General features: G+C 38.7%; 1 protein-coding gene across 2 annotated transcripts; it reads right to left on the bottom strand.

Moving 5' to 3' along the window:
• Positions 1 to 269: 269 nt before the first annotated feature.
• masp2 (MBL associated serine protease 2) lies at positions 270 to 13,239 on the bottom strand. 2 transcript variants are annotated; one of them, XM_053643967.1, is made up of 11 exons: positions 13,086 to 13,239; positions 12,757 to 12,973; positions 11,462 to 11,639; positions 9,824 to 9,955; positions 7,090 to 7,286; positions 3,796 to 3,943; positions 2,521 to 2,639; positions 2,351 to 2,429; positions 2,004 to 2,126; positions 1,150 to 1,224; positions 270 to 1,070 (listed from the first exon to the last, which is right to left on the bottom strand). In XM_053643967.1, exons 1-11 carry the CDS (start codon positions 13,094 to 13,096, stop codon positions 292 to 294), a joined length of 2,058 nt encoding a protein of 685 aa, XP_053499942.1. In that variant the 5' UTR covers positions 13,097 to 13,239; the 3' UTR covers positions 270 to 291. The 2 variants fall into 2 exon arrangements, with proteins under 2 accessions (XP_053499942.1, XP_053499940.1); XM_053643965.1 differs by lacking the exon at positions 13,086 to 13,239 and having other exon boundaries at positions 12,757 to 13,069.
• Positions 13,240 to 23,207: the final 9,968 nt, after the last annotated feature.

Genomic DNA, 23,207 nt, shown 5'->3' with positions numbered 1-23,207 from the left:
TTGAAGCTAGAATCCTCAAGCAGCTCATTTGCCTTTTAAACAACATCTCTACATTACATCCAGTCTTTCTGAGATCTGCTCAAATGCAACAGGTTGGTTTTTGCAAAGTCCCTCACGAGCAGTGATGGTTTCCAAACAATACATCTGGCATTAATCCACTTAAGTGTCTAATAATAACTCGAGGTGATCATGCCAATGAATCAACAAAGCTGTAATGCTGGGGGACGACGACGACAGTAGACTAAAATAAACAAGAGGTGCGGTGCATGTTGTACTGTAATGACTGTTTATTTAACTGTTTTGTGACATGATGTCTTCTATCCAAGTACGATAATTAGTCACTTTTGTGTACACCCCATAATACCCTGCTTCAGCGCAAATATATCCCCAGGACACAATGCCACCAATGTACCATCTACGGCTTGGGTTGTCCAAGAATACATACGGCCCTCCACTGTCTCCTTGACATGAATCCACACCCCCTTCCTCCAAACCCGCACACACCATATTGTCTGTTACTACCAGCTTCCCATTTGGTGTTACTAGAGCATCGTACTTAGCCTTACATTCTCCAAAGTCAACCACAGGTACTTCCGCAAATTTTAGAGTATGAGAGCTTCGACGACTGGTATTTTGCCATACGCCCCACCCACTTACCGTCCCATAGTCATTAGTCTTCAGGATAAATCGTTCCTCTTTCCCTGGTAAACACACAGGCATAATGGCTGCTTTGATAGGAACCTTGTGCCCCAGTTTGATCAAAGCAATATCGTTGTTAAAGTTCAACCCATCGTGATGGTAGCTCGGGTGTATGAAGATGTCTTCTGGAATGGCCACCACTGCTTCAGGATCAGAGCGCTTGACCAAGCCTAGTTTCACTGCCAGTCTGGACACATCGCCATAACCGTGCAGGACATGAGCTGCGGTCAGGACCCAGTCATCTCTGAGAAGAGCTCCACCACCCTTTAAACGACCTCCATTCAGGATCATTACCTGCCAGGGTATCTCGTTCTTCTCTGCATTCTCTCCTCCAATCACCTTAGCCAGTCTCCCTGTAGGCTTCCCACAGACTTTGACACGTGGTAGACCAGTTAATACAAGAAAACTGTTCATTTCAGTTCACTGATGGAACTTGATTAGCTTACTTACTTGGTATACAGTCAGGAAGACTTCTTCCACCCAATGTGTCTCTCCAGTAGCCATCATGCTCACAGGTGTAGAATCCTAAATAGTGAGGGAACACGCTTAAATACCAATTCACAAATGTGAGGATTGTTTTGTTTTGGCCGATTCCCAGCTAACAATGATTGGTTCTTAGAACATGCTGGGAACATTTGTTTTGGTTCTTGAAAAGTTCTGGGAATGTTTGATTTTGGAAGCAATCTTTTTTTTCAGTTCCCATTTGGTTTTCCAGGAAGGTTTTCTTTACAGAAATATTACAATCACATTCCATCACATATTATGGTTCAGAGAATGCTCTCAGAACATGAAATGTTTCCCAAAAAATTTCAACCAAATGGGAACCAAATGCTAACATTAAGGGACGTTGCTGGGTGCTTGGATTTCTATGCCTATAACATACTTTGACACCTTGACTATTTTACCAATATGACATGGAAATTATTTTATTTATCGCTGAATTTTGCCTGAAAATGTCTAAAGCCTTGCTAGCTATGTGTGATTTCCTCACATTGGGAATGTTACGCTTTGATTAAGTCGATGTCATTCGCGATAAAGATACTGGCTGTCAAAATGTCCGTGATGCTCCTCTGCCACAGTTGGAATGGAACCTTTGAATGTAATTTTCTCCCTTTTCACTTTTGGGGTAACCAGACATGTACATTCTGATTGAGATACAAGTAAAAGGCTGTAGATTTCAGAACTCTATAAAACAGAAAATGTCAACATTTCATTGTCTGAAGGTTTTCCCAGGTTTCCACACGTGTATTGTGCGTTCCTTGTTGTGTATATTGTGGTTACTGTGTTATATGATCAGCTCTCACCATTGGTGCTGTCCTTCATGGTGTAGAATTCTTCACAGCTGTACTTGATCTTAGATTGATATGTGGTTGTGGTGAACTCGACACTCCCATTGTTAATGTTGTCAGGAGGCCCACAGTTAACCACTGCCAGAGAAAGAAAAATGGTTACTAATACATACATTTGCATTGGGTTAAATAGAATTTTATGCATATAAAAGGTTACATAATAGTATATTAATTGTATTTAATTGTCTGGCTTGAATTTTCTGGTTTACTCCACATCAGGCTTTAAGGTGTAAAGGCTTTTTCATTAAAGCCCCACTGACAATTTTGTACAGTTCATGCTCTTTTGATTCGAGTCTGCTTACATGTACAGAGAGGCATTGGACCATCCCAAAATCCACCCTTCAGGCATGTGGCTTGATAAGAGGGTAAGTTGTCATCACCCTAAAGATATAAAAGTTACTTTAACCTCCAAAAGAGCAAAGAAGATGAGTTCATATAGTCCCTTTTCAAAGTGAACTTTGAGGTTTTATACCAGCGTTAAAGCATAACCGAGGTCACATGTCACGTTGAACGTGTCGGTTAAGATGTACTGGTGCTGCTGCGGGTGAATGCGGCCATGGAGAGGAGACACTGGGTTTGGGCAAGGTTTGGCTGTGAGAGAGAGGAACGATAAACATTAAGTCATCAAACATAGCTGGAAATGGCAGCATACATTTAGATGGGTACTGAGGAAAGGAAAAAAAAAGCTGCTAGCGTTCTTCATTCTAAACGCTGCTGTTTGCTTGAATGTCTCTATGCATAACCATTGAAGTGTACTTTGTTAAAATGGAAAATAGTTTGGTGCCGGAGCTTTCATCACTAAAATGTTTACTGCCACAAAATTTAGGAGCTATTCGTCTGCTATGTAGTAGTAATAAAACACAATGGGACGTGCTGTTAAAGGAAAATAATCCACAACCGAGTGGTGTGATGCAGCCTGACATGAAGCAGAGTTATTATCCCATCCATCCATCCATCTTCAACCACTTACTCCTCTTCAGGGTCGCGGGGGAACCTGGAGCCTATCCCAGGAAGCATCAGGCACAAGGCGGGGTACACCCTGGACAGGGTGTGAGGCGAACGTGCTGAGTTATTATCCCAAAGTTGATTATTATTTTTTAAATACATAATTGCATTATGTGTTCATTAATGATTGACATCATGTACTTTTTATTATTTTTAAAAAAAATCAGTTTATAGTAGTAGTCGTGTATATGTTTATGTGATGATTTAGTTCCTGTTATTACTATAGCATTTATAAACAGCCCTCAACAGCCTTCTTTTTTTTCCCTCTGTCTCTCTTGAGGTCAATAAGACAAAAATGCAGCTTGCCACGTTACTGAGAAGCCAAAAAGTGCCTGAAAACCTTCCCCATGTCATAAAACTTCAAGTTACAGCTTTACCTCTGACTGTTACAAAGCGCTGACACTGGAGACTCCTTCCAAAAATGCTGAATAAACATCTCTATCCTGAAAACTTCCCCATATCAAGGTTTATACACATTTTAATCTCTTTATGTGGCGGATCCATGATACAAGTTCCAGAGATATTACAGAAATAATAATCTATTAGAATGATCATATTAATATAAACCTGTGATCTGCCTTGCAGCAGTATTTCTGTCAGAGCTGCTGTTATATAGCAAAATTAATCAACACCTTCTGCCCAATCAGATTTGAGACTTAAACAGCACTGTGGTATAAAGTTGTGTAAGTGAAGCTGAAGAACATTGAAAGCATTATTAATGTCCCAGTGGTTCGGACGCTACCTGTACTGGAGTACTTTATCTTCCAGCCTCTGTTTTTTCCTGAGCCGTCCGAGCGGAAGGTCACACGCACTTCGTGAGTGCCCGTTTCGATTCTAGCCGGCGGCGTGGTTCCACAGAATGGGCCGTGCTCCCTCGAACCTGCAGCGATCTTACAAGCAGAGATAAAGCAGACTTTGTATTAGCCAGCAGAACATGGCCATTTTAGAGGATAAATACAGGGAAAAGTGCATCTACACATCTGTTGGGAGAAATAAAGACAGGCAGTTTAAAGGGGCATGAGAGTGCATATGTATATTGTTTATTCATGGGCCTTCGGGTCATTGATCAGTAGGGCTTGGGGAGCACTATAATGGCTGTCGTCATGCCTGATGAGCCCGCTTTTGTTTTAAAGAGGAGACAGAAGCCTGAGAGAGGCACAACTGATTGAACATAAAGACAGTTCATTTACATGCATATATAAATACTGATTCGTTTGTTATAAAAGCGAAGTAAGCCACAACAAGCTAGAGATGGACAAACTGCTAATTACTTTAGCGGAACCAGTAATTAATATTTGTGAGAGTGCATAGTTAAATCACTCTCAGTAATAATACCTGGGTCCATCAAAGTGCTCGTTTTATGTGACTCATCAGATGTTTGACTTAATGATGTTTGGTTCATGCATTCCGAATAATACTCAGAATAAAGAGTCGTTCAATAGCCCTGTTACCAGCTTGGAACTTGTACACGATGTATTAAATGAAACAAATATGTGATATATTAATTGAGGTTTTCTTTGATCTTTATTGAAAGATTTTGAAAGGTATGGCAAAACAAAACAAAAAAACCCACATATCACATAATAATTTTTTCCTAAACGAAAATCAGGAAAAGGTACACACATGTACACAGGTCATCTTTTTCAGTGTGATTTATTATTCACTTATAAAGCCTGGTTACATAATTTACTCTGACTGGTTTTAGAATTTCTGTTTCCAAAGCCCATAGTAAGAAAGCAGTGTGCTGGTATGTGAGGCTTGGAAGATTCTCGTTGGTAAAAATAAATAAATAAATACATACTTACATGCATAAATAAATAAATAAAAATCTGCAGCATTGGAGCAGTTGAATCGCACACTCATATATTATTTTTCAAACTTAATCAGCTTTGTAAACGAGTCTATATTTGGACACAGTACATTTATGCTTATTGTGGGCTAGTCATTTTGTGTTTAATCTATTTTATTAACATTTATTATGAAATTATCCACATTTTAAATATAATCTTGCCTGGCCTTCTTATTGTATTTTGTCGCAGCTCCCTGATGCAAGTAAGTTCTAACTCTCACTTGGCCTTCTCTGCCTAAATAGATTTTTAATTGAATTAAAATACAATTTTCCTACCACTCATTTCGAACCCATTCGTTTAACAGGGCTTGGCATCTCTCAGGACCTGCAGTTAGTATTAGTGATGCACCGAAAGGAAAATTCTGGGCCGAAACCCAAACCAAAAATTCAGGATGCACTTGGCCGAAAACCGAAACGGAAAATGAATTTTTCAAATTATGAAATATATATATTTTTTGTATAATTGCATTAATATTAGACTTTGTAATTAATTTTACTAATTTAATTAATCTGAATTGAAAAACTACAAACCAATAAAATGATCACACTTTTATCGAAAAACAAAAGTAATATTAAATATATTCAGTTCTGTAACAATCAAATTTAACAGATTTTTTTTTTTATCAAATTATCCAATTAATGTAAAGTTAATTGCATTTTATGTATAATTGCATATTATAATATGCAAAACAACAGTCAAGTCATGAACTAGGCCTCTGTTCTGATTATGTCAACATATTTCCATATGAATTAAAGATTATTGTGCAAAACTACAGCAATGGAACTAAAACCAACCTCAAACTGTAAACAACAGATGTAGCCTCGAGTCAAGAAGAAAGTGTTGCAGGGCTACACGAATTTGAATGTAATTGCTATACACATAGCAAATTGGAATGCTTTCTATTTAAACAAATGGCAGGTTTCTCTTCAAGAACAAAAGTTGCTCAGCTTTCTGGCGGGAGAGACGGTTCCTATTCTCATCAAGAACATGATGCACTGAATAGTCTCTCGCTCTGTGCTGGTGCTCGGGGAAGATAAACACCTGCGTGCAATCCGTGCAAGCGGTGGAAAGCGTAGATCGGGGCGCTTTGCAGTCTCTCAGTAACGTAACGTTGCCTTTTTTTTTGTATTATTGAAAAGAGAGGCTGGTTGGAGAACAAGTGTTTATAACTGCTGTATAAGTAATAACAGGAACTAACTTGTTTTGTGGACATAAATGTAACTATAAATGGATAAAAACACGTCGTTCATTAATACATTTTTAAAAAAATCGTTCGCAAATAGCTGTGGTATAAGAGGAATAACACATGCTGTTATTGGAAAATGATCACCTCGTCAACTCCACCTGTCATTGTTTATTTTCCTATAACAGCACGCCCCAAAGTGTTTCATTCCTAGCATAACAGCTCTATTTCAATGCATGTCTCAGACCGAGTGTGATTTCACAGTGCAAATATCTGAAGCAAAAAGCAAAAAAATGATATATAAATATAAAAATTTGTTCGATTTAATTTAGTGTGATATAACTTTTGGACATTGACCTACATTTATTGACCCATAATACATACTAATTAATTTATTCATATTTTAATCTTCTTCTTTTCGTGCGGTGGAAGGATTAGCCGCTCAGCAGTATGATACTGAACGTTGCCCAGGGTGCACACTCTACGGACACTTTGGACATGCCAGTCCGCCTACCATGCATGTCTTTGGACTGGGGGAGGAAACTGGAGTGCACAGAGGGAACCCCCGCAGCACGGGGAGAACATGCAAATTCCGCACACACAGGGCCACGGTGGAAATCGAACCCCTAACCCTGTGGGTGTGAGGCGAACGTGCCAACCATGCGCTTATTTTAATATTTGAATATAACACTATAATATATCAATACACCAAACTTTCACAGCACAAATAAGCATCAACCCAAGGCAAACAAATGTAAATGGCTTCTTTTTAATTGCAGAGCTAAAATCATGGATGTAATTTGCTCTTCATTGACTGTTTTAATATTATGTTTAATTCATTAGCTATTTTTTCCTCCTAAAATTGTACTTTTTCTAAAATGTCATCTGTATGTAACAGTCTGAGAGATACATTGGCAGTATTCTTTCAAAGCTGTGAAATTCCTTGATATTTCAAGCTTGGTTTTACATGAATAACTATCAGTGCCTCCTGGCTAGTACCAACCTTGAGGATGTCGTAAGGACATGGAACGTCCGGATGAGTCTCCACGTCAAAGATATCCACAAATTCAAGGCTCACTTGGAAGCCCTCCAGCAGGCGGATGGTGTAGTCACACTGACTCATTCTGGGGTATGGAAACGGATACCCTGGACTCGTCAGCTCACCTGACCTGTCCAACAGCACCTGGCCACTGCATTGCACTATAGAAAGGAAAAGGAGTCATTCATTTTGCTATTATTATCAACATTCTACTCTCTCTTTCTCTCACATACACTGAGTATGTAAGATGTGATGTGGTCCAGAATGAAGCAGAGTTACTGTTACATCCCCGAAGCTGGTTATTTTACAATAACAGCACATCCTAAAGTGTTTTATTCCTCTCATACCACAGCAATGTGGCAGTGCTAATAAATTTTTTTAAAATCTATTTATTGTTACAATTACTGTTGTGGAATGTCCATGAAACAAGCTGTTTTTTTGTTTTTTTTTGTTTTTTTTGTTGGGTCCCCCCCCCCCACTTTTTCACAGTATTGAAGTTAATAAGACAAAAAAAAAACTTTTCATGCTACTGAGAAACTGGATATTTTACAAACTCCTCTGTCCTGAACACTTTCTGTGGCTGAAAACTTACTGACTGTTGCAAAGTGCTGGAAACTCCTTCCTTAAATGTTAAAGAAATAATTTTTGCTTATTGCTTACAAAGAAATTACTCTTTGCGTATGTTGGCTTATTAATAATTAATGTATTTCTTTGTTAAATAACTGCATGGTTTTTAATCTGGCTGTTATTATTCACCTTAGATTAAGTAAAGCATCTGCTTTACTATTAGAGTTGATCCATCCATTCATTTTCTATACCACTCCTCACGGGGAACCTGGAGCCTATCCCAGGGAGCATGGGGCACAAGGCGGGGTACACCCTGGACAGGGTGCTAATCCATCGCAGGGTGCACTTTCATACACATTCACACACCCATTCATACACTACGGACACGCCAAGCCAATCAGCCTACCATGCATGTCTTTGGACTAGGGGAGGAAACTGGAGTACCTGGAGGAAACCCCCACAGCACGGGGAGAACATGCAAGCTCCACACACACAGGGCAGGGGCGGGGCGGGAATCGAACCCTCAACCCTAGCGGTGTGAGGCGAACGTGCTAATCACCGAACCACCGTGCATCCTCCTATTAGTAAATATGATGTTATGATGACCAATCAGATTTGAGATTTTGCAGCGCTTAATATTGTACATTTGCAAATGAATGATCCACCATTATTTTTTCTTCATTTCTTTTAGTTACACGGCTTTAGCGTTGTCTGTTTTTGCCAACTGCTACATTCCATTTTCAAGCAAATCAGACGTAGGAGAATATGACAAAGGGAGACGCTCTACCAAAGGTGGGGAAGGTTAGGTAATTTATATAATTAGGGAGACGCAGATGCAGGTCTTTGTCCCCATTCCTCATCATAATGTGATGTCACTTTCTTCGGCCGAGTACAATAATTAAGAGGCACGTCAAAGCTGATAATTGTGATTAATTACCCACCATCATCACTCTATTAAAGCAGCAAACAGGTATCAATTTTCTTCTGCTCGCCATCCTGCTGTTCCCTCAGGAACTTACGGTGATTAACTTAAGCCTCAGACTGACAAAGAGATGTAGTGTTTCATATGCAGACATGGTAATGATCACACTGCCCACCCAAGACAACTTTCACTATTTATTTACAGACCTTAAGCTAGGGGTTCTCAAACTTTTTGCACCCCTTTACCTGTGAAATTAATATCACAGACCTGCTCCAAACATAATCCAACTATTTGAATATTACACTCATTATTTATACAAATAAAATAATATTTTAGTGCTTTTTAAAAAACATTTTTTTATAAGTGACCAATCAAACAGACTAATAACTATAAGAATGTAATAATACATATAATTTAACCCCCTGGCTATGCTTCACAGAATCCACTTTGAGAACCAGTGCCTTATGGGTTATTCATTTCTCTCAGACCAATTCTAATCTAGGCTACATTCCTGTTTTTGTATTACTGACATGATAAAATGCATTAATGTGACACAGGGTTGCACAACCTCTTTGACCCACCCTGAGCACTCAGAGATATCTCTTTCAGTTATAAAGGAATCTTTGCAATGTTTTTTGGGTTTTTTTTCCCATCTATATTTTCTACTCTATTGTGGCCTGTGCTACAATAATCAACAGCTTCTGACAGGGTCAATTGTATGTGTTGGCTTCAGGGCACCAGGGTGTTGATACACATAAATAGCATTGCTGATGATCATAAGAAAACAACTGTCTAGCACGTATTGCCAAAGGAGCAAAGTTCAACGTTGAAAATAATCAATGGTGCCCTGCATACTGTGCACCAATCTGAAAGGCAGACAGGAGCATTCTGAAATATCTAAGCATAAAGAGCCATGGACACGTTTGTTTGAGAAGTTTTATTGCTATAGTATCTAGCTAAATATGAAGATTTATATAAAAAGCGATGCTGCGGTCTGTTAGCACAGATGACATTTAAAATGACAGTGAAAAATCATCGGCGCACTTCCAGCTTCATTATACACCACAAATGCAAATTGTTACAAATGCAACAAAGCAAATTGCAAATCCATTGCCTCCAGTATTAATACGAATTCTCCTCGTATGCTTCAGTGATCAGCCACCAAATTAATTGAAGGTCACACTGTTCACGCTCATTCTGCATCCTTACCAGTGCAATCCCTTTTATTGGCATGGAGCTGGTATCCCAGTCTGCAAGTGCAGTAATAGCCCCCCACGTAATTGTGGCAGTAATGGTCGCACACAGGCTCTCCATCCACCGTAATCACGCACTCGTCAATGTCTGTGCACAGAGAGAAAGCGAGCAATTAGTACTTGCGTTCTTGCTGACAAAGCTTCATTCTGCACATTATATTCTCTGTAATGAGTCAGCATTCTCACAATGAAGACTGGGGTTATACACAACATTGTAAATATTCTTGGATATGGCTTAATTGCAACAGCTAATTTTTGCCATATGTTTTGAATGTGAGTTTATGGGAAGTTATTTTTTCGAGCCTCCATTTAAAGTAAGTAAGTAGGAAATTAGAAGTTTAATGTAGATTAAACTTCACTTCATTTCTCCCATAATAACAACTATAAATGCAGACAAAATATACTGCATATATTCACTTTAAACATCAGAACAGAGGGGGAAAATGTGATTTCAGGGATGACATGGTTGTTGGTAACAGACAGGCTGGTTTGAGTATTTCAGAAACTTCTGATCTCCTAGAATTTTCACTCAGAACAGTCTCTAGAGTTTACACAGAATGGTGCAGCAGTTCTGTAGAAGGAAATGCCTTGTTGATGAGAGAGGCCAAAGGAGAATGGCCAGACTGGTTCAAGCTGACAGGAGCGCTACAGTAACTCAAAAAAACACTCTTTACAACTGTGGTGAACAGAAAAGCATCTCAGTATGCACAACACATCAACTTCGAGACAGAAGGGCTACAACAGCAGAAGACCACATCAGGTTCAATTCAATTCAATTCAATTTTATTTGTATAGCGCTTTTAACAATGGACATTGTCTCAAAGCAGCTTTACAGAAACATGTAAACACAGGATACAGATTTTAAGTGTGCGAATTTATGCCAATTGAACGAGCCGGTGGCGATGATGGCGAGGAAAAACTCCCTAAGATGTTAAGAGGAAGAAACCTTGAGAGGAACCAGACTCAGAAGGGAACCCGTCCTCATCTGGGTAACAACTCCTGTCAGCCGAGAACAGGAATCTGAGGTAACAGTGGGCACAAACTGGATGTTGAAGATTGGGAAAACGTCACCTAGTCTTTAATCATCAACTAATGTGGCTTTCCAGCTGTATGTTTAATAGCCAGGATGTTATCTGCCTAGTGTAACCACACAGTTGTTAATTACTGCTATTCTTCAATTGGTGGAGGCATTTACCCACCATCTGAGAAGAACCGTGTAACTTGTTGCTACTCTTTACAGCAAAGTTCCCGGGGAATCTCCAGCGTATGACCGTTTTAGTTGATTTTCCTCTCTTCAAGATGAGATATTTTCACTCCTGGTGATAAACTGCAGATTTCTTGCTGTGAAGATTCCCCAGGGACTTTGTTTGTTGTAAAGATCATCATCACATTGCTCTGTGGAAGATGTGGTTTATTTTCAGTACTGTGACGGCCATACACTGCACCACTGTGCCGTCCCTAATGTAGTCTTAATTTCATGTCCAAAAATGGCTACATCCTCCGAACTCCCACATTGTGCTGCTGAATATATAGATCTGTGACTGGGTTGCATAGTACAGTTACAAAACCCCAGATGTAGTCATATTTTATTCACCTTCTGCAGTGTAATAAGCTTGGAAGCCGGTAAATCGTTCCTCATTGGAGTAATCTGATCTGAAGATCACAGACATTGTGTTGGTGGAAGAGTACAGATTGGTGTTCTTTGGGGAATCGTCATAATTTTTCTCATTCTCACCACAGAATCGGACTGTATCATTGCCGTCTGAAATCACCTGTCACGCCAAAGGAGAAAGAGAGAGAGAGAGAAATGAGTTTATATAGCATTTACATTCATCCATGATTTTTAATTTAGCTACAGTGATGGAAATCACAAGCCACCATTAACAAACCTATTATATTTATTATTGAATTCTTATAGTTATTAGCCTGTTCACTTAACCCGAAAGGGTTTCATAAATGTCAATGTATCTTCAAATTTCAATAAGAGGTTGGTGTATAAATCATTACATTTACGGCATTTTGGCAGACACCCTTATCCAGAGTGACTTACAATTATTTAATTTATACAACTGAGCAATTGAGGGTTAAGGGCCTTGACCAAGGGCCCAACAGTGGCAGCTTGGCAGTGCTGGGGCTTGAATTTCTTCTGATCAGTAACCCAGAGCCTTTAACCACTGAGCCACCATTGCCATGTCTGTTTAGACCTAATGGGTTTTGTTGGTGGAAGATTCAAGAAGAGAACAAACGCTCTATAGCTCTAATAAATATACAAAATATTATTGTACACATTTTCATAATGTTAATGAAATGATTCTGTACGGAGGGGGTCCGTGGAATTTATTTTACAGTTACAAATTTGAGAACCCCTGCACTATCTTTTGTTATCTGCAATGATAAAAACAAAAACAGCATGGGAATCATAACATGCTAACTGTCTTTTGGCTTTAAATGAAGCATTAGTTTTGTCCTAAGGGTGTGTAAACTTTTGCACTTTTCAGGATAGAGCTATATAGAACATAAACACATATTTTGAAGCAGTCGCTTTTCTAAAAACCTGATTACGCACGTGGTTTGGTTTGCAGGCATGGAAATAGGTTCTTCATTAAGGGTCTTTAATTAGGACTTTCATTTACTCCATCAAGATTATGCCTAATTGGCCTAACGCAGTGTTAGTAATTATAACACTGTATGTGCAGCATCTGCAGCGCTAATGCTTCATGTGTACACGTCAAGATTCTAAATGAACAGCATTCATACCAGGTAATAGATTTGCATTGGAACCGGAGTCAGTGTTTATTGGTTGAAATAAATTCTACTTTCAGCGTACATTTATCACAGTTATAATAAACAGTATGTGTGCTGGATCACTGAGTTTATCTTGGAGATTACCTGTAAGTAGTCATATTCACAGTGAAGAGAGGGCTCCAGGCCAAAATGGGTGAAGTACAGACGAAGTCTGTGGCCCACTGGGCCTGTGATGTTCCACACGATGAGTTGGTTATTAGGATACACATTTGGAAAGTTGGGAGAAGTGAAGCTCCCGAACAATCCCGTTAACTCCAGGCTCAAAGACAGAGGCAGCAGGCCAACCACAGCTGCTAACACACTGTAGGCACACATTGAAAACACATACATTCAATAACAGCAAAAATTCATTCTTCATATTTAAAAAAAAAAAATACAAAAAACAAATCACGCTCTTCTTTGACTTTGCTTACCCTTTTATCATTTTCCACCTTCTGTCATTCACTGAAGATAACAAACTTCTGTTCTCATTTGTTCAAGCTACACTGATAACCACATAGTGCACTCCAGGTTACTGAACCAGCAATCCAGTAACAAGGTCTGTGCAAATACTGACCACTAACAGAGTAAAACTTTCCCAAATGTTGACAGTGCTGTTCAGGTTTAGACATATCTCTGCATCTGTGTGATACTTTCAGTGAGCATTAGCATGCTTTACTTGACAAGCTAAAAATATCACATTTATTTATATAGTGAAAGACAGGCTGTCAGCTAATAACGTTGTGCATCCTTCATGTCTTTCTTTAAACCTGCAACTGATTTATTTATTTATTTATTTTAAATGTTCTTTCCCTTTACCTGAATGATAAAATATTTCGCTGGTTTCGCCTCAGATGCACTTGTATAGCAGATGAGGGACTTTTGTCCAAAACATCTCTAGAAACACTGTGTACTTTGCATATCTTTTACTAGATCCACATTAAAGTTCCCAGAAGTGTGCTAAAAGTGCCAAAGTATAATACAAAAAAGCATTTTATGCTGAAAAAAAATGTGAAATTTTTGGTAAATGGTCCGCACTTATATAGCGCTTTTATCCAAAGCGCTTTACACTGTGTCTCATTCACTCATTCACACACACACTCACACACCAACGATAGCAGAGCTGCCATGCAAGGCGCTAACTTGAGATCGGGAGCAACTTGGGGTTCAGTGTCTTGCCCAAGGACACTTCAGGATGTGGAGTCACGTGGGCCGGGAATCGAACCGCCAACCCTAAGATTAGTGGACAACCCGCTCTACCATCTGAGACATGGCCGCCCATTATTACATAATAATAAGAAGAAGAATTCAGCCACAGCAACATCTGATGGGTTTTCCCAGACCAAATATTAACTTGATTCAAACTTGTTTTCTTACACCTAATAAGTATCATATAAAACCTTTCCATTTGTTATTAAAAGATCTATGGGTTTATTACCACTGAACTGTAGTAATCACAGTCATGGATATACTGTATTTAGCACAAAGTAGAACAAAATGAGCATATACACATTGTCTTCTGTGAGAAAAACCTTTATCGTATAGCCTCATAGCTTGAATTCAGACCATGAAGCATGCAAAAAGGTCTCTCAGGTCACTCCTGATTACTGTTTCATTTGATGATGATTACTTTAGCTAGAATACAATCCAAGTACTCATCTAAGCAGTTTGAAACTTAAGAAACCATAACATCCCAAGAGCCTCAACCACTGATAAAGCTGTGGTAATCTATAATAATTATAGAATATTGAAACTGAAGTGCAAAAGAATCCTAAATGCTCATGTAGAACTTTTTTTCCACCTAGTTATTAGATAAAAAGAGATCCAAGCGAAGTGGCGCTTCTGCCTGATAATCAAGCTCCGCGTCTGCATTGAATGGGACCAGATTGCATCACCATGTGCCAATTATCCTAAGAGCAAAATTGATTTGACGCTTTTGTAATGTCGCCATCTCATTCATATGTACATTTCGCCATAGAAGTAAGTGGTTGTTGTAGTACTTATTTAAAAAGGTGGAAGCTCTCAGAGAGCGAGTGCTAGAGTGAGTGAATGCAACAAATGTTCCACAAGCAAGCTTTTAATGTGGCCCTTATTTCCGATACACTACACTGGTAATGGTTTGATGTACGTGGAGAATTATAATAATTATCCTCATAACTGACAATGGTAATTTCCAGTTGCGAAAGCCCTTGCTGATTGTGAGCATCTACGACAGTGTGGTGACCTCACACTTCTTGTTGGCTTAAGGGATCACAGGTTGTTGGATTACAGTTGTGATTTAAAAAGTGGATGCAATGTTTGGTCCCAAATCACTATTGAGAGGAATAGCAGCTATCATAACTGAGGGGAAATGAGGGCATCCTACGTGTGACTTGAATGAAAGATCAGAGAATCGGAAATTAGATGGCTTTTAAAGTGGGACTGATGTGTATCTGATGGTCTAGTCCACAGGTTCCTGACCCTGATTATGGGGAACCCTGTGTCCTGCACATTGTAGTGTTTCCCCTGCTCCCAACACACCTGATTCAGCTAAGTAACAGCCCCTCCGTTAGAGCATGGGAAACAATCAAATCTACCTGTGATTTTAATAGTTTTAAAATAGTTTTAATAGATCACTATCTGTGATCTAGTCCATTATTTATAGTAGCTACTATAGCAGTAAGAAATTCCAGTATTTTACATGTTTCTTCTTATAGCAAAGAAGCTACTGTATGTATAAATACATTTTCAGATGTAGGCTTTCGTGGGTATCCAGAATGTCCATGTACGTCAAAGGTGACACGGGACTGGGATCCTATGGGAGGCAGTGTAGAAGTCACAGAGGCATGCTGTTTTTTTTCTCATGCTGGAAGGGGCGGGGGAAGGTAGTCAGATATAAAGCTCCAGGACAAAGAAAGGCCATGTTCATGCATACTGGATTAGAGACACCACTATGGCAAAATTCCCAGCAATGTATATACACATATATATATATATATATATATATATATATATATATATATATATATATATATATATATATATACAGTGCTGTGAAAAGGTATTTGATTTTTTCTGTTTTTGTGTATATCTCATACTAAATAGTTTTATCTACAAACAAAATACAACATTAGTTATTTAACACCTATCACCCATGTGAAAAACTGATTGCCCCCTTAAACTTATAATCTGGTTGTGCCACCTTTAGCAGCAATAACTGCAACCAAACTCTTCCGATAACTGGGGATCAGACTTTCACAGCATTGTGGGGGAAACCAAAAGGTTTGAGGATCATCAAGATGTGTTTTGGCAAAATTCAGACGAGCCTTCTGGGTTAGCAGTGGTTTTCACCTCGCCACTCTTCCATGGATGCCATGTTCCCCAGTGTCTTTCTGATAGTGGAGTCATGAACAGTGACCTTTATTGATGCGAGAGAGGCCTGTAGGTCCTTTGATGTTGTCCTTGGGTCTTTTGTGACTTCCTGGTTGAGTAGTTGCTGTGCTCTTGGAAGGTCATTTCTGGGAAGGTTCACTGCTGTGCCGAGTTTTTACATTTGGAGATAATGGCTCTCAGTGTGGTTCTTTGGAGTCCCAGAGCCTTTGAAATAGCTTTGTAACCCTTCCCAGACTGATGTACAGTACTGTAGTATATAGTCAATGGCAAAAGTTTTTATTCCCCCTTGGTTTGCAGGGGGATGAGACATACCTCTAATTTACAATTTATCTCAAAATAACGTTAGAAGATGTTAAGAATGAAATGTTAATATTTCATATATTTCATACAAATATTTCATACAAATTCCTCATTTGTAAGTCACTTTGGATAAAAGCATCTGCTAAATGAATAAATGTAAATGTTAATATTCCCTGCAAGATAAAGCATGGTATGGTATAGTATAGTATAAAAGATTCTGACGTTGAAGTTTTACCTTCAATATAGTATAAGAATGTTTTTGATATTGATGTTTTTACTTTTATTGTATTGGTATAGTAAATGCAGTATAACTTAGTTTTGATGTAATATAGAAAATATGAAAGGTTGTAATGTTGATGTTTTTACTCTTGGTATGTTATGATATAGTAGAATGTAGTAGTGTATTATGTATTATGTATAATGTATAGTGTATTATAGTAGTGCACAGTAATGGTGTAATATAGTATTGAAATATGAAAAGTTGTAATGTTGACCGCTTTACCTTTATGGTATAGTATAGTAAAGTATAGTATAGTATAGCATGTGCCATTGTTTTCAATATAGGAATTAACAGAGAACATAAAGTATTTTTAATAAGTTAAAATTCAAGTGTGCATAAAACAGGCCTTTCAGTACAAATATAATACCTTACTGAGTAAAAACGTGAATAAAAATTGAAAAAAATAAAACTTTTTATAATGCATTTATGTATTTAATACACATTATGAGAAGAATATAAATTATGTGATTATTTCTCCTGTTACCTATTTTTAATTAATCCTATGAAGTAAAATTATGTTATCTGGCATATCATTTTGCTTCCTTCAATCATTTGTTTCTTAAAGGAAGATAAATTACTTACGAGTGCAGTTGGATAATTAAAAATGATAACATTAATTAAAAATGACAAATGTGTCTGGACATTAAATACGAGAAATATTTGACAGATTTTTCTATTCTCAAAATGTTGTACTTGGTTAGATAATATTTTTGCATATTTTTGTATCTCAAGCACTTTGTACTGATTGTATAACCAAAGCAATTAAGCCGACTTTTGTGTGTCGTATTAGTCTGACTGTCGCAGTCGGCTATTTGTCAGTGCATTAGAAGCAGCTTAAGTGAAACTCAAGGATTGTCAAGAGTCCTTTAATTCCTCACGAAAGCGCAGGGGTCTTGTGATGCCAACAGAAAACAAAACCCACTGATTGTTGAGTAGTTTGCACTTCTGTTTGCCTTCAGTATCTGAAGGCAAACAGAATCTGACACCTTTGACACAATAGGTCGGTTCTAATCAAAACATTCTGTTTACATGAAAAGTTAAACCTACTGCTCACGTATATGTGTATAGGCAGGTTTGGGAAAAGTCTTCACGAGTTGAAATACTACACTGTATTTCATTTGAAAACCTTTAGGCTTGAATAGAATTGAAATGTACTTTTCACTCTGTTTATTATCAGTCTTTAGTCTATAATTATCAGCTTATTAATCTAGTATTAGATTATGTAGATTGTTCATTAAACATATATTTGTGTAGGATGGTACTACAGAAATGATAACGTATTAGCATGAGTGCATTGCTGTAAACATGTGATAAATTACAGCCATAACTATGTTCAGAGCTGCTGTTATTGAAAATTAATCGTCACCTTCTGATAATACGCAGACAAGATTAGAAAGTAACTACAAATATTTTCACATTTTGGTGAAATAGCCTATGTATATATATAAAATTGGTTAAAAAAAATAATAACTCAATGTTTTTGGCTGCTTAGCAGAATTGAAAGACATCTGATGAGTTTTCTCGGTCCAACATACATACTGGATTGCTCTTGTAAAAGGCTCAAGCTAAGAATCATTTAAATAGTCTTCAATTGAGATATACATCAGGTGTAGAAAAATAAATCAGTACTACATTAAAATCAGAGTAGATTTTCAATCCCAAACTAAATGGACGTGACCTACAGTAAATCCACACATCTAACCCTGTGTCCATTTCTTACTATTGAAAAGCTTCTCCTCTCTGTAAAGCTTTGTGCACCAAAGGTAATGAAGTACCTAAATAATGAAGGCAGCCATTCATTAAGGAGAGCACAAGCTGCTTTGATGTGGTACACAACCGTGGCAAAGGTGAAAAAACACAAGAGCAATCCAAAAAAAACCCACACAAAACCACAAGAGAGATCCGAACCTGTAACGAGCGCACAGGAGCGGAAAGCGAGAGGCCGTCCCTGCTAATATCGCACACTGCTGTAGAATTTCGCAGTACTGCACTGCTGAGCTTCAATGCCATGATAAGGTTTTATGTGCGTATTCGTCAGCAAATAAAATAAAAACAGGTGTGCACGGTGGCTTAGTGATTAGCACGTTTGCCTCACACCTCCAGGGTCGGGGGTTCGATTCCCACCGTGGCCCTGTGTGTGTGGAGTTTGCATGTTCTCCCCGTGCTGCGGGGGTTTCCTCCGGGTACTCCAGTTTCCTCCCCAGGTCCAAAGACATGCTAGGCTGATTGGCATATCCAAAGTGTCCGTAGTGTATGAATGGGTGTGTGAGTGTGTATGTGATTGTGCCCTGCGATGGATTGGCACCCTGTCCAGGGTGTACCCCGCCTTGTGCCCGATGCTCCCTGGGATAGGATAAGCGGTATAGAAGATGGATGGATAAAATAAAAGCCTTCATGATTTCGAGGTGCTGTTTAATTGATATGATGGTGTTAACAGTGTCATTTCTTAACCACTCCTTCGAAACACAACTAAGTCACGCTTTCCAAATTCAGCCACCCACGTGGGATAAAAATAAAAGTGTTGTCAGCTGCAGAAAAGAGAACAGTGAGAGCAAAGAACAAGTCCAAAGGCATTCTTTGTCATAAGTTTTTAATGTTAAGTCACCTGAAGTGGAAAGGTTTTATGTAGAGGAGACTACTTATGAGAGGTTAGAAGCGATCTGATATTATGGTGCTTATGAGTGAAACTTATTATTTTATTTTTTTTGCCTTTGGAGCTTTAAAGGAACGAAAATCCACCCTGAATGACTAGCATATTAATCTTTATAATCAATATGTGGTTGGCATTGACATCCAAGATTTATTCTGTAATAAAATTGTGAGTTGACTTTTTAATTTACTAATAAAAATACTCGAAATGTTGAAGGTTGTTGTGTTTTCACTTTGGTAGGTGGTTTCTTTGACCATCTGCTGATAGGAGTGCCAGAGGGATTTAAGCCTGGCTTCATCTCCACTTAAAAGGAGTGACGCAGTGGCACTTTAGTGCTTTAGTCTGTCCAGCTCTCTCATATCCTCATCTGTGCACTCTGCTCAAACAGAACAGCTTCCAAAACTTCAGCCTTCAGGCTACAACCTCCAACCACACCAAGAAGTCAGATGAGAGACAGCAGATTAATAAAGTTGAGGAACATGTAAAGGACATTAAGGGACAATGGATGCTGAGCAACTTCTTTTTACTTAATTCTTAATACTTAAGTATTTCTACTAAGACCACAGGCAGCTAGAAGCAAGCTTTCTGATTGCATAGTAACTCTTGATGGTTTTTCAGTTGCAGTAAAAGACCTGTGATTATTGTCTCCAGGATCCTCCAGGATTGGGTGATTTTGCGATCGGAGAAATTAATTCCGAGGAGCTTGCAATTTTTCAAACTTACTGTGGATTTTCCAGATTTGGGCCAAGATGCATGATCTGACGTCATCACAACGCGCATTCAATTAAAGCCGTCTTCGATTCACATGCGTCGAACACGAGTACAGCTAAAAGGTCTCATTTACCAACAAATATCACTGTGAAAGACTTTTTTTTGTGTGTCAATCTCGGTTTAAATTCATTAGTAGAACGAGAGATGTCATGTCAGATATCATGCATTTCCAGTTCTAATGCATTTCTTCAAGAGAAATGGTTGGAATGTGTGTGTGGTGGTCTGGGAAAACCCAATCACAGCTCTAGCTATCTGGGGAAAAAAAGAAAAGAAAAAAAAAAGCCAACATTTTTGAAAAATTGGGTTTTTATACTTCTCAGCTTTAAGAAATAAATATCACTACAATGATGTGTGAAAAACATTATTTACTTTTTAATCTTGCCTAGGCTCACATTCTGCAAAGACCACATTGTGTAAAGAGTCAGTTTAACGAACCAGTCCCTCCAGGATTTCGCGATTTTGCGATCGGAGAAATCAACACATAATCAAGCAAACTTCGCAGTATTCCGAGGAGCTTGCAATTTTTCAATCTTACTGTGGATTTTCCAGATTTTGGGCATCATGTGACGTCATCACAACACGCACTCAGTTAAAGTCCTCATCGATTCACGTGCGTCGAACATGAGTACAGCTAAAAGGTCTCATTTAACAACAAATATCACTGCGAACTACAAAACTGCAAAACAATTTCATGCGATTGCAATTTCGCCAATTCAAGTAGTTTTCCGGAAAAAAATAAATAAATAAATAAATCAAGATTATGCAAAATCAGGCTTTTTTGGCCGCAACAACCACAAAACAAATCAGTGAAATCCTGTACGGACTGAATCATACTAGAATAGCCTTCTTTCATCTCAGAAATGTGAACCGTTTACGCTCAAGTCAACCATCATAGAACAGTTGATAACTTCAGTTTGATAGCACTTAGCACTTAGCACTGTTTGACTTTATTGTACACAGCTCTAAAAGTGGAATCGTTTATATTCACGCTAGCCGTTGTCACCGAAATGAGGATGGGTTCCCTTTCGAATCTGGTTCCTCTCAAGGTTTCTTCCTCTTGTCGCCACAGGGAGATTTATTTTTTAGTAAATACGATCGTAACCGCGCTAGCAATGTGACATCAGCGCAGCAGACAACCTTTACTTTCCTACAAGGATAATGAAAATGCAGGACCACCCAACGTTAGCGCCGGAATCTTTAAGCAGATCCTAAATAATTCCATAGAAACATATTTCATGTAATTTCGTGGAGTAGTATTCTTTCACGAATTTCTGTTTCTCTCATTAAACACATCAGTGTGTCCAGTGAAAAAGCAGAAACCAGCAGTGATGAGTAGGATCAATACTTATGTGTCCTTAAGTGTCAGAATGATTGTCAGTGTTCACGACACAGCAATTAAGAATGAGGGAAACAAGGCGCACTAAGGTTTGACATGTTTCACCTGCTAAAAAAGAAGAAGGTCTTGTCTGTATTATATTGTGTGTGTGTGTGTGTGTGTGTGTGTGTGTGTGTGTGTGTGTTAATCTTAATCTGGACTAATCAAACAATCTGACAGCCAATATTAGTCCTATTTTATCCTGCCGGGCATCAATGCTTCTCCAGGAATGAACAGTGGATTAAGATGTATGCTGGTGAAAATTTCATGTAACATGATGTCTGGGAGTGCTGCCTTGTAGGTCTAACCTAAGCTGGCATTATTCGATAATTCTTTTCTTCCATCTCCGTCCCAAATAACAATCAGCATTCAGTGTAGCACCTGTGCACCGTTTCCCCTCATCACATTATCACTCCTGTTACCGTCTTTTATGCAGCGCTATCTCCTCTAGAACCTATGTGTCAGACCGACTCAACTGGCAAAAAGCCGCCGGATCACAAGGTTATGAAAAAAACTAAGGCCATATGGGAACTTTAATTTGTGAAACGATGAATAAAGGATCAAATTGAAAGAGTAATGGCAATGTGGCACCAGGGCTGAAACTAGCAGCAGGAGGATTCAGCCTTAATTCATCAAGAATAATTCCTAGCATTAGCTTCTAAAGGGCGACACAGCAGCCACCTGCCTTGTCTCCACAGCATTTCTCTTTTTCTCTCCTGCTATGCTTGTTGTCAAGCTGCAACAACACAAAGACTCTCACAATTAACACACGCTGAGGTGCAACTGGCAACTTTAGCTATCTTTTGTCTCCTATGGCACGACACAAAGATACCACAAGACACTGTATCCGGAGTTCAGGCACGGCAGAATATTAATGTATTTTGTTAATGAGTGTGGCTTTTCACTCCAGGTGCACACACGTGGTGAATGTTTTTCCACTCGCGTTCCAGTTAGAAATGCTACAGAACACAAAATCCTGTGCCATTCAGGAACAAATCAACTCTTTCCACTCTGTAAGATGACCTGTTTCGAACATCTGAAAGGTTTGTGAGTGTGAATTCTGAGCTGTGTTTTTGACTCTCAGCGTGACAGGGAGGAGACACTGCGTTTTTGCTTGTTGTAGATGTGTTGTATATTTAGCGAGGTGTATTAGGGAAGGCAATCAGGGTAAATGGAAATGAAACTCTTTAGACACCGCAGGCACAACAACATTAATGCTTAGATGTGCATTTAGATGGAGTTTGTAAAATGCAACGTGAAGTAATGTTATCTATTAGAGATTCTGTTTCGGCCACAGTCAGGCGCAGAAGAGCAATTACTGGTCATAATATATCACCAAGGTTTTCCAACTGAAGCATTGCATTAAGCAAGGAATAAAACACTTGGGGACATGCTATTAAAGGAAAATAATCAACAACAGGATGGTGTGATGTGGCTCGACATGAAGTCAAGTGTGTGTTTTACTCCTCTTTACCAAAGATTAAAATTATTGTATTCATTTTAATAGTTGATGATAATGAGTCTTTATTGGTCACATATACATATGCACAGTGAAATTCTTTTCTTCACATACCGCAGCATGTCAGGAAGCTGGGGTCAGAGCGCAGGGTCAGCCATGATACAGCGCCCCTGGAGCAGAGAGGGTTAAGGGCCTTGCTCAAGGACCCAACAGTGGCAGCCTGGCCAAACCACCACTGCCCGTGTTACATTATACATTATACATTGCACTGAAACTTTCCTAATTTGCACTACATATTGTCTAGTGATTCACTGTTCTCGCTTCCTGTAAGGCCTTGGAGAACAATATT

Source organism: Ictalurus furcatus, chromosome 15 (assembly GCF_023375685.1).
Source record: "Ictalurus furcatus strain D&B chromosome 15, Billie_1.0, whole genome shotgun sequence".
Classification (NCBI taxonomy): domain Eukaryota; kingdom Metazoa; phylum Chordata; class Actinopteri; order Siluriformes; family Ictaluridae; genus Ictalurus; species Ictalurus furcatus.
The sequence above is the reverse complement of the archived record's forward strand: the minus strand, read 5'-3'. Positions and strand labels throughout refer to the sequence as shown.